A 13,005-nucleotide genomic window follows, 5' to 3' on the forward strand; every position below is an offset into this window, starting at 1 on the left:
TGCTGGCATGGGTTGGACGGTGCAACTGGGGTCTGGGAAGCCAGAAGGCTGCACCAGGCCCAGTCTGATCTGGCAATGTTTCTACGGCTGGATGCCCTTCCTAACGCCAACCATTCCATGAGTGTAGTGGGTGCTTTTTACGTGCCACCTGCACAGGTGCCAGACAAGTCTGGCAAACGGCCACGGTCGGATGGTGCTTTTTACGTGCCACCGGCACGGAGGCCAGGCGAGGCTGGCAAATGGCCACGATCGGATGGTGCTTTTTACGTGCACGTAAAAAAAAAGCTTCATTGTAATAAGGAAATGCTTTGTTGAAGGAAGATTTATCTGTCAGGTGAGATACTGGATAGCTGTGTTCTAATATTTCTTACGAAATCACTTAGGCCTTTGAAAGGTCTGCCTACGCAATAAACCAATTTCATTAACTAACAACAAACTCTTTTTCCATTTCAACTCACAATGGAAAAATATATATAGCTAAATATTTGTAACTGTGTAATAATACATTTTATGCTGCTGCTTTTTAAGATTTTTAATACAGCTTAAGGAACTCTAGTACTATCTTTGTGGGACCCATATGGTTCCCAGATGCCAGGATGGGGACACTACAATAGGGGTTTGAAAACAGTCAAACCTTGTGTAAAAAAAAAAGAAAAAAAAAGAAGAGAAGTGAAGGTCTGATCTAGATAATGGAATATTATTTCTTAATTAATATTAGAAGTTAAACATTGTATAGGTGCAAGTGTGGTTGTATATTTAAGAAGTTTGCTTCACTGCCACATGGTTCCAGGTTGACCAAAGTCTTGTAAGTGGGTTTGGTAATTTTGGTTGATGGGAACCATTGTGTGCATGTGTGTGTGTGTATGAAAAAATATCTAGTACATTCTGTAAAATGGTTGGCATTAGAAAAGGCATCCAGCTGCAGAAATCATGCCAAAGATGGCATTGGAGCTAACACAGCTCTGCAGCTCACTGGTTCCCTGTCAAACCATCCAACCCATGCCAGATGTTAAATGGTGATGATGATGTGTGTGTGTGTGTGACTCCTTGTCTTGGCATCACATGATAGTTGTAAAAAGATAGTCACTGTCCTACAAGCAGTGTCATTCATTTCCATTATCCTCCTAAAGCATGTCTGGCCATGAGAAAATAAAACCTTGCTTGGAAACAGGTGAGGGTTGATGACAGGAAGAGCATCCAGTCATAGAAAATTTGCCTCAATAAAATTCCGTCTGATCTGTGCAAGCATGGAAAAGTGCTCAAAACTTTTGAAGTTGGTATTTAGTTGTTATCCTGCTCTGAGTAAACTTCTTCATTTTTACAAAAAATAAGTCTTTAATTACACATCGACCTTGTTACTGTTGTATTAAAATTTTTTCCATTATTTTCTAGAGGGTAGAGTTGATGCTGTCACATTTGCATCTGGAACTGGTGGGACATTTTCAGGTAATATCTTGCTAAAAATATTTCAATTGCAGTGGTTTTGTTTTTTAACAACTTATAATTGTGAGGCTTTGACAATGCATAAAAGACACCTCAACAAGAAACACACTTCTGTTTCATTCCACAATGTGTGCCCGTATGCATAAATCCCTCCCCACCCCATATATGTGTGTGTGACATAATTGCCTGATGACTCTTCTATTTCATTTCACAATGTGTGCCAGTATTCATAAATACATTACCCCACCACATGTGTGTGTGTATGTATATGTGTGGTAACTTGCTTGAAGACCCTGTGCATCCACTGACGTAACTCAGAATAGCAAGAGATTGACTCAACCAAAATACATCTATTTCTAATCTCTACTATTGTATTGAGTATTTTTTTAACCTTTTTTCTGATAGTTAACATTAAACAACAGGGAGATATATATATATATATATATATATATATAATATATATATATATATACATACATACACACATTTAAATATAGATACACACACACACATACACACATTCATTCATGTGAAACAAAGCACAATGGTCATTTGCAAGCAAGTATGACAGTGTAGCAAGCAGCATGCTTTCGCTAAATGTCTATTTAGTTATGAGCAGATACAAATACTTTCTTAGCTCTTCTGCCCTTGGCCCAAAGGAACATTGAGGATAAGACAGTGAGAGGGAGTGAGGGCTGCACCAGTACTCATCTGATACTCAGTTTCAGCTGAGTAGACTGGAGCAACATGACATGAAATGCATTGCTCAAGAACACAACATGCCACTCAGTCCAGGAATTGAACTTGTGATCTTAAAACAATAAAGCTAACATCCTAATCACTAAATCACATGCCTTGCATAAATGTGTGCGTGCGTGCACACACACACACACTTTTTCTTCTCTTAATCTGAGCCCCTTCAATCTATGTAAGTCATAATCATCTCTATATATATAAACGGCAAAATGTCTGCGTGCGTGTCCTTTATACAAATCCACAATTTTTCAGTTAGAGGGCTCACACTTTCTATCGTCATTCAAATCTGTCCAAGGGTGGTCGTGCACATCTTTACATTTCCCCGTAAAGCCATTAAAAAATCAATAGAAGTGACTTTTTTGTGAATTTTCTATCCAAAACCCAATCAAAATGCCCGAAACTTGATACGTTAATTGAATGCCAGCTAGCTGTATGTGATTGGTCAAAGATTTGGACAGTACTTGCGTGTATGTGTGCACGCACGCAGCTGTATATGCATGCACTAGCACTATGACCCGGCAACGCCGGGTCATAGTGCTAGTGTTTATATAAAAGACATGCATAATTACACAAATCTTATTTCTACCACATTATCTCTCTCTTCAGAGGGACCATCACTACCACATAATCATACCCCCATTGTTCTCTAACAGTAAGGTTTTGTGCTTGTGAAAGAACATTATTATATTAGTTAAATATATGAACATCATACAATCTTATTTTCCTTCTCTTACAAATCTGAGAAATTGTGCCTATGTAAATAATCGAATATTTTGATAATTTATTCCCTTGTTCCCAACTCTTCCTATAGGTGTGGGTATGTACCTGAAAGAAAAAAATCCTAATATACAGGCTGTGCTTGCTGACCCACCTGTAAGTTAATTAAGTTTGCTAAAACTTATAAGATTTTTCCTTAAAAATGTGATTGTAAGATTTTTTTCCTTCATATTCCATTTTGCAATAATGTGATTTTTCTCTCTCTCTTTCTCTGTATAGATGTAATTGGTAGAATAGATGCATTCTAGTTGTGGAGCATATCACTATAGGATTTAGAATTCAAATCATATAGTCCATTTAAAAAAAATTGAAAATAATATATTGAAAGAAATTCAGAAACCACATTAGTATGTGTATTAGGAGTGTTTGGAAATAATGCTTTATTTTATATATATATATATATATATCATCATCATCATCATCATCATCATCATCTTTAACATCTGTTTTCCATGCTGGCATGGGTCGGATGGTTTGATTGAGGGCTGGCAAGCCAGGAGGCTGCACCAGGCTCCAATCTGATCTGGCTAGGTTTCTACAGCTGGAGGCCCTTCCTAATGCCAACCACTCTGAGAGTGTAGTGGATACTTTTTATGTGCCACCAGCACTGGGACCGGTCAGGCAGCACTGGCATCAACCAGGCTCAAATGATGCTCTTTATGTGCCACCAGAACAGGAGCCAATCAGGTGGCACTGGCGTCAACCATGCTCAAATGGTACTTTTTATGTGCCACAGGCATGGGTGCCAGTCAGGTGGCACTGGCAATGGCCACAACTACACTTTCACTTGACTCAACAGGTCTTCTCAAGCACTGCATATTGCCTGACGATTAATGGGTACTTTTAAACAGACCGGTTAAGCAACACTGGCATCAGCTATGGCTATGATCTCACTTGGCTTGTGGGGTCTTCTCAAGCACAGCATATCTCAAAAGGTTGGACTTCACCATTTCATCCCATGTCTTCCTGAGTCTACCTCTTCCACAGGTTCCCTCCACTGTTAGGGTGTGAGACTTCTTCACACAGCGGTATTCATCCATATGCAACCCATGACCATACAAACACAGTCATCTCTTTTGCACACCACATCTGCTGCTGCTTATGTCCAACTTTTCTTTTAGTGCATACACTCAGTCACGTATGCACACTGACATTACACATCCATTGGAGCATACAGCTTCATTCCTTTCTAGCCTATGCATGCCCTCAGCAGTCACAGCCCATGTTTCACTGCCATGTAGCATGGCTGATAACAGACATGCATCATACAGTATACCTTTCACTCTGAGCAAGAGGCCCTTTATTACCAGAAGAGGTAAGAGCTCTCTGAAATTTGCCCAGGCTATTTTAATTCTAGCAGCTATGCTCTCAGAACATCCACCCCTGCTACTGACTTGGTCACTTATGTAATGGAAACTATCAACTACTTCTAGTTTTTACCCCTGGCATGTAATGGAATCTGTTTTCTGTGCATCTTCAGTGTTTATTGCCCCTGTGCATCTGCCACACACAAAAACTATCTTCCCAGTTAACCTTCCTTTGATATTGCTGCACCTCTTATGTGTCCATAGCTTACACTGGGTACATCTTATGGAGTTTCTACTTATACCTTTTCTACAGATTGAGCAGAGCCATCTACCTGAAGGGATTTGTGATTTGTCTGCCTTCCTACTTACTAAGACTTTGGTTTTTGCTAGGTTGACTTTAAGGCCCTTTCGAATGTAGTCTCACTAGTGTGCCCACCAGACTGGTAAGTGAACAGGTGACTAGCAGGTTTCCTGAAGTTAGTATTATAGATCATAAGATCATTTATATGTATTAGGAAGGGCATCCAGCTGTGGAAACCATCCCAGAACAAACAATGGAGCCTGGTGTGGCTGGCCTTACCAGTTCTTTTCAAATTATCCAATCTATGCCAACTTGGAAAATGGATGTTAAATGATGATATACATGTGTGTTTGTGTGTAATTTATTTATATATTTTCTCTTAGTCAAATAGTAATGTATTTGTCTAAATTTTCAAATATGTAATAATGTTGGCAGCTATCATATGAGGTGTTTAGTAACAGAGTGTCATAAGTGCCACCCCAGCCATTTTCGAGGTTAGTATATCATTTTCTTTGTCTCGATGTCTAGAATCTGAAAAAGTTGAGAGGAAGAACCAGTGAGGCTTGCAATAAGGTTGAAAATCCAGCTGCAAAAAATTGTACCTCAATGCTATTGACACAACTCTCGCTCACTTAAACTTGTACCAGAGAGTTTAGTAACACACCATTGTAAGCACACACTCAATCAATAACTTTGGTGTGGTCTCTGTATCATTTTCTAATATTCCTTGTTACCATCGTAATGATAATGGGCTATTATCTTACTATCTTATCTTACTTACCTCTTAAAGATACTTAAGCACCCACTACACTCACAGAGTGGTTGGCGTTAGGAAGGGCATCCAGCTGTAGAAACACTGCCAGATCAGACTGGGCCTGGCACAGCCTACTGGCTCCTCAGACCCCAGTTGAACCGTCCAACCCATGCTAGCATGGAAAACGGACGTTAAACGATGATGAATACCTTGGGGTGGGGTCTCTGTATGTTTTTCCAAGGTACTATGGCTAAAATGTGCAATGCACTGTTTCATAGTACCAGTATATTCTACAAAATGATAAAGACGCAGTTGTTGTTTCATCTTCCAGATGTATACATAAATATATAATTTTACATAGGTGAAATGATTAGAGGAGGTCTTCATGGTCATTTTAAGACCAAAACCAGCTTCCTAACTTCATTCCTCGCTGAGATATCACATTCTGAAAGTTGCAAAACTTTGACTGCATCTTTCTCAGCTTTTAAGTTGTGGTGCTTATGACGGTCTGTTACTAAATGCCTCATATGATCTTGAGATTATAAATTAAATATAATGGTTCTATGTTTTTATAGGTAAGTTAGATGATGAGAGTAGAAGTAATAATAATGAACTTATTGTATATAGTGCTCAGGAGCATTATCACTCATTAGAAAAAAATAGCTAAAAATGCATGTACACTACATACAATTAATTCACAGAAAGTGAACTGTTAATGAGTTGTTTTAAAAAGAATAAAAGTTGGGTGTGAGACATTAGGTGTACTGGCAAACTTCGGGAAGCATGGCAGTTTTGAATGATGTAGATAATGCTTTTTAGAAACAAAATTATATTTTCATTTTTTATGGAATTAATAAGACAACTTTCATATAACTTTTTGAATGGAAAATTTATTTGGAAATGCTCTTATTTAATTTTCTTTTTAATTGAAGTGCTATTAAAATTGTTTTTTGCTAGGGCAGTGTTGTCTACAACTGGTTTAAACATGGCAAGCTTGAGAGAGCAGGTGATGTATCCATCACAGAAGGTATTGGCCAAGGAAGAATAACTGGTAACATGCAAGGAGCTTTAGTTGATGATGCTTTGTTAGTTTCAGATACAGAATCTGTGGAAATGGTAAGATTTTGTAACTAATAAACTTTGCAGAACTTCCTTTAGTCATAACTACCATGGATTTCTGCACACCTGGTAAGGTCTTCTCCATGGTGTAGGTAAGAACAAATTGGGTTTTTTTCTATCAGTTGCCCATGCATGCAAGTCTCTAATGCTACTGATAATGTCTCAGGGAAAGGCAAGGCTTGCTTGGTACCACTGCCATTGCAAATGTACCTATCAGAGCACAAAGAACAATAAAATGCTGCAAGATGTGTTGTCTAATGCCTTACCACTTCCAACAATCTTATCACCCTGCATGGGGACATTTTTATTGACTCTTAAAAGGATGAAAAGTGAAGTTGACCTCAGCAGGACTTGAACTCAGAGCATAGAGAATCAGAATAAATACTGTGAGGTATCCTGACACCATAAGAGTTCTGTCAATTTCCCACCTTTAGTCAATTCTCCCACTCAAATGGTAATTATTCCAGTCATGGCCATCACATATTTTATTCAGACGTAGTCTAAGAACATATTACCTAATGTGCTCTTTCTTTCTTTTAAGATGCGCAGTGCAGGCATGGCTGTCTGGTTGAGAAATTTGCTTTCCAGCCTTTTGGTTTCAGGCTCAGTCCCATTAAGTGACACTGATTATAGAAAAAGCATGAAATCTCATTACCATTTTATGGTCATTATTCCATATTGACATGTGCAGAAAAACAGGGAAACATCTGCAATATAGCTGGAAAACTTGAGGAAAGATTAATGGGAAACTCAACAGGTAGAATTTTATTTTTGATATACCATTTTATCTCTGATCTCTTTGTCACTGTTATTTATTTCTCCATTAAAGGTCTTTCGACTCTTAGGAGAGGAAGGTTTCTTTGTGGGTGCATCTTCAGGGCTCAATGTCGCTGCAGCTGTTCGTGTGGCAAAATCTCTAGGACCAGGACATACAGTGGTAACTTGTCTTTGTGATACTGGCCAGGTATGTTAATAACTCACTCACTCAGGCATGCACACACACACACACAGAGTTTTCATTTCACTTAAAAATTTATTAGTGTGAATTTTATTTTAAGGATCTGCTGAACTTGAGGAATTTCTACATGCTCAAACTTGATACATCATAATTGATGTTATTTAGCCCCAGGACAGAAGTATGAGATATCAATGCAGTTCCTACGCTCTAGCCATTTCTATGTAAATTTGTAGATTTAACTTTGATGAGGAATCTACAGAGTGTGGTATTATTTTTGAACTTGATTTTGATGTTGTTGTTTTAGAGTCTCTGAATTTTCTTACATATTCCCTTGCAGTAAAATAGAGACACAGTGGAATTTAGTTTAACCTCATCTTTTGTGCAGAACCCAACTGTACTGTCTATCTCTCTTACTGCAAAAGATTATCTGAAAATATTCAGAGAATTTATAACAAATAATGTCAGAATTATGTCCTAAAGTAACACCATATTTTGCAAATTCATCACCAAAGAATGGCTTCAACATAAGAATTGCATTTGTAGATCTTATAAAAAAAGCAGCTGGGTGGGGCTCTAAAGGTCAGAATAGAGGAACATCAGAAAGCCTTAATGAGAAGAGAAACATCTAAATTGGGAATGGCTGAAAATATATGATGTGAAGAGAGAAATTGCATATCACTATGGAATGGAATTTGTATAGCTAATAGAAGAGCATGATGTAAACTTGGAAAATTCAAAGAAAAGTATATATAACATTAGCTTAATATGCGTGCTTTTAATATAAAATGAATTTAAATACCAGAAAAAATACATTAATTTACAAGCATCAGTGGGATAGTGATAAGACCATTGTTATTTTAGAAATAAAAGCTCCTAGTTAGAATCCAGTGAAATATTATGTATCCAGAGATAAGACACTTGATGATGACTGGAGGTCAAACTGAACAAAATGTTGTATAGATGTAAATATTAAATGTTTCATCTTTAAAGATGGAACATTTTTCTTGAAATCTAAAAATGATAAACATATTAACAATAACTTAAATGTTTTAATACTTTCAGAAGAATTAGCAACAGAATATTTTTTGTGGCACTAGTAATAGAAAGATAACCATATCCTTGCGATATCTAGAGGGACATAGTTTATTCATAAATGAGAATAAACCTTGAAGTATGAAAAACAAAAAAACTTTAGTCTTATCTAGCATGCTTATATCACATCTGTCATGATGTAATTTTACCATGTTATTTTTGAAAACATAATACTCAAGCACATATATGAAAGCATCAATCTTGCACCAATCTGCAAATTAACTTTTGCTAAATAATATACTCATTTATATGTTAATAAATAACCTTTAGTTACTCTCAGTAATAGTAAAGTAGAAAAACCTAAATTTCACAGAAAATTTAACAGATATGGATATAAGTCCACTTCATCATTTTTATGTTTGCTTTCCATGCTTTTATGGGTAGGGCAGATCATCACAGTCTGAGATGGTTCTTATTCAGAAATATTTCTCTCTTAGATGGTTGGAGGATCATGTCTTGCTATGTTCCATGACTTTTATATTGCTTTGTTTCGTGTTTCAGAGGTATTACAACAAATTGTTCAGTGAAACAGAATTGAAAAAGAGAGGTAAAGGATTTCTATTTGCTTAGTGTGTTATTTTATTTACTCTTTCTCTCTGTGAAGTTGTTTTTAGTTATCAATCTACCCATAAGTAGTAGACAGATAATATAAGTAGTATAAGTAGTATTTGACAAATATGTTAAAGTTAATTAAACTGATCAAATTTCTAAGATTATGACTTTCATCTCTTAGCATGATATATTGTTTTATCTGTGTATAAACATAGTCTGGCGGTGAAGCTTATTTGAGTTTGAAATTGAAGTTTGTGTGAAAACAGGAAACAGATTACAAGTATTTTAAGTTCTCTTAGTTTCTCTTCAGGCACTTTGAGATTATAATGGCCCTTAATCTGCTTTGGAATTTCTTTAACCCTTTAGTATTCAGATTATTCTCTCAAATAAATGCTTATTTATTCACATTGTTTTTAATTAATTATCTCGTACTTTCTAGATTTCAATCATATGATTGTTTATTTTTAGAAAGGCATTGTAAGGGAGGTGTGATAGGCCAAATCTGGCTTGTTCAAATATAGAACAGGCAGAATATTTGGGTCGCATGTGGTTGGTTTAAATGTTAACCTGAAACAAACTTCACAACAATGTATTTACATAGACATTACATATATATATATATATATATATATATCATCATCATCATCATTGTTTAACTTCCATTTTCCATGCTGGCATAGGTTGGATGGTTTGACTGGGGACTGGCAAGCCAGTAGGTTGCAATCTGATCTGGCAAGGTTTCTACAACTAGATGTCCTTCCTAATGCCAACAACTCCAAGAGTGTAGAAGGTGCTTTTTAAGTACCACCGGCACGAGAGCCAGTCAAGTGACGCTGGCATCGACCACGTTCAGCTGGTGCTTTTTACATGCACGGCACAGGAGCCAGTTGGTGGGGGGCTAGCATCGACTTCGTTTGGATAGTGTTTTTTACATGCCACTGGCACAGGGAGGCAGTCAGGTGGCAATGGCAACGACCCACACCTGAATGGTGCTTATTATGTGCTACCAGCAGGGGTGCCAGTCGAGCAGCACAACTACAATTTCTATGTTGATTTTACTTGACTCAATAGGTCTTCTCAAGTGCAGTGTGTCACCTTATGATTCAAGGGTACTTTTAAATGGGCTGGTTATGCAACATTGGTAAAGGTTACGGCTGTGATCTCACTTTACTTGATGGGTCTTCTCAATCACAGCATATCTCCAAAGGTCTCAGTCTCTTGTCATTGCATCTGTGAGGCCCAATGTTCAAAGTTTGTGCTTCACCACCTCATCCCATGTCTTCCTGGGTCTCTCTCTTCCACGGGTTCCATCCACTGTTAGGATGTGACACTTCTTCACACAGCTCTCCTCATCCATACGCAGCATATGACCATACCAATGCAGTTGTCTCTCTTGTACACAATATCTGATGCTTCTTATGTTCAACATTTCTCTCAGGATGCTTACACTCTGTCATGTGTGCATACTAACATTACACATCCAACGGATCATACTAGCTTCATTTCTTTCAAGTCTACGTATGTCCTCAGCAGTCATGGCTCATGTTTCACTGCTGTGTAGCATGACTGTTTACACACATGCATCATACAGTAGACCTTTTACTCTGAGCGAGAAGCCCTTTGTTACCAGCAGAGTTAGGAGCTTTCTGAACTTTGCCCAGGTTATTCTTATTCTAGTGGCAATGCTATCAGAGCATCCAGCCTCACTACAGTCTTGGTCACCTAGGTAGCAGAAGCTATCAACTATTTCTAGTTTTTTCTCCTGGTATGTGATGGAATCTGTTTTCCGAACATCTTCAGTGTTTATTGTCCTTGTGCATCTGCTGCACACAAAAGCTATCATCCTGGTTAACCTTCCTTTGATATTGCTGTGCCTCTTATGTGTCCATAGCTTACACTGGGTACATCTTATGGAGTTTTACCTACATTAAAAGCAACTGCACCATCATCCATGCGGACACATTTCTCTCCTGTGACATCACAATTTTCTCTCACACACTGTCTTTCAATTCGAAATACTCCAGTTCTTTTGTCCTCATGTTGCTGAACATTGACAAACTTCTTCTTTTCTGCTTCTCCCTTGGCTATATATACCCATCTCCTAGCCTCCCTTCTGGTTATCTGGTACAGTTCCCTGCTACCCCCACTCTTCCAGGTTTTCCAGGTCCGTTTCTTTGCTCTAATGGCTCTGTCTACAGTATTATTCCCCCACCATGTTACTCTAGGTCTGGAAGGAACTTTGCACCAGCCGCAGATTTGGTCCATGGTGCTCAGTAAGCTGTCATGCAGGAATTTCCGGTTACCTTCTATGTCACAAGTCTGTAGCTCCTCCTCCCTCTCATCAAATTTCTCAATGAGGATTTCCCTAATTCTCTGATCATGTGAAGGATTCTTAAGCTTCCAAATCCTTCTTTCCTGGATTGGTCTGCTTCTTGGTATAAACACCTTTCTTGGATATTTACCACTTTTGAGGTTCCACTTGCTATGAAACATACATAGCCCAGATCTTATCTACTCTCTCTCATATATATATATATATATATATATATATAATATATATATATATATATAAACAATATATCTCCTCTAAAGCAGCTGTTTCTGTCTTCATTATTGATATCTCTCTCTTTCTGGCTGGGTATCCATGTACCTCTTCTACAGTAAGACACCTGTTTATCTCTCTGTCATACTTTAACTTCTTATTATCTGGCACAAGATCACCTCCTCCAATGCCCCCTCCCCTCTCAAAAGATCTTTATCTTGCAAGTTACTTGGTGACCCTGCCAGTGGTTGTGCCATGTAAAAGGCATCCAGTCCACATTGTAAAGTGGTTGGCATTTGGAAGGGCATCCAGCTGTAAAAACCATGCTGAAACTGACCTCACATGTGCTGGTGCCATGTAAAAAACACTTAGTCTATTCTGCAGGGTGGTTGGTGTTAGGAAGGGCATCCAGGCGTAAAAATCATGCCAAAACAGACACAGATGTCTGGTGCAGTCTTCTGCTTTGCCAGCTCCTGTCAAACCATCCAACCATGCTAGCACATGCTAAATGATGATAATATATAAGATGTTTAGTTAATATTTGTATCATGCACGAAAACATGGTCAAGTATTTAATAAGTTTGCTTTACAATCATATCTTTTAGGTATGACACTCTACATGGTGTCTTCAGCAAATTTCTTTTATAACCTTTGGTTGACCTAAGTCTTATGAAAGAAAATGAATTAATGGAAGCTGAGAGGAAGTCTATTGGATAGATTATATCATGCTTATTTGGCATAAGAATTACGTTAGGAGTGCATGTGTCTGAGGAATACTTGGTCTTCTATGCAAATTTAATGAATGGTCTAGTTGATCAAACAACTGAAAGCTCATCATCAAAACATACAGATAATCTATCAATGCAGCATTTAATTACAACTCTTTACATTCAGATTTCAAATTCCACTAAAATTGACTGTGCCTTTCTAGGTTTCATTAAAATAAGTACTGGTACTGTGTTGTGATCAGTTCACTTGATTATAATCTTCCCCTGGCAAATTTGTGTGTAAATTCCATGTAAATTGTGATATGGATGTTGATATGATGACAATTGGTTGAATCTCATCTTTTACTCAACTTTCTGTCTCATATACACTGTCTTTCACTTTTTAGAATAAAATTTGAATTAGCTTAACAAGCTTCTGACTACAGATCAAGTTGGACTAGTTTGTTTCTTGACATTCTTTCTGGATTGTCATTTTTACTCTTTAAGATTTCTATCCATTGTGAAAACAAACAGAGCTATAGCTATAGTAATTTTGGTTTATTTGAAAATAGTACTTCAGAGAGATTCTCTGGATTTTGGTTTGTCTGAAATATTCTTCTTTACCTAGTTGTGTCTTGTAATTTACCGTGTGCTAATTTAATGAGCTTTCATCTACAGAAAGAGGTCAAGACTTTTG

The 13,005-nt window shown here is 37.5% G+C and overlaps 1 protein-coding gene across 1 annotated transcript in view; it reads left to right on the top strand.

The window, feature by feature from the left end:
• LOC115209067 (cysteine synthase 1) overlaps positions 1–13,005 on the top strand; it is a 28,901-nt gene that overhangs the window by 15,248 nt on the left and 648 nt on the right. Inside the window, exons 8-12 of the mRNA XM_029777145.2 lie at positions 1,393–1,446; positions 3,011–3,072; positions 6,296–6,454; positions 7,287–7,421; positions 9,009–9,054. Of these exons, the coding sequence (XP_029633005.1) occupies positions 1,393–1,446; positions 3,011–3,072; positions 6,296–6,454; positions 7,287–7,421; positions 9,009–9,054 (456 nt within the window). The remainder of the gene's footprint in view (positions 1–1,392; positions 1,447–3,010; positions 3,073–6,295; positions 6,455–7,286; positions 7,422–9,008; positions 9,055–13,005) is intronic.

Source organism: Octopus sinensis, linkage group LG3 (genome assembly GCF_006345805.1).
Source record: "Octopus sinensis linkage group LG3, ASM634580v1, whole genome shotgun sequence".
Classification (NCBI taxonomy): domain Eukaryota; kingdom Metazoa; phylum Mollusca; class Cephalopoda; order Octopoda; family Octopodidae; genus Octopus; species Octopus sinensis.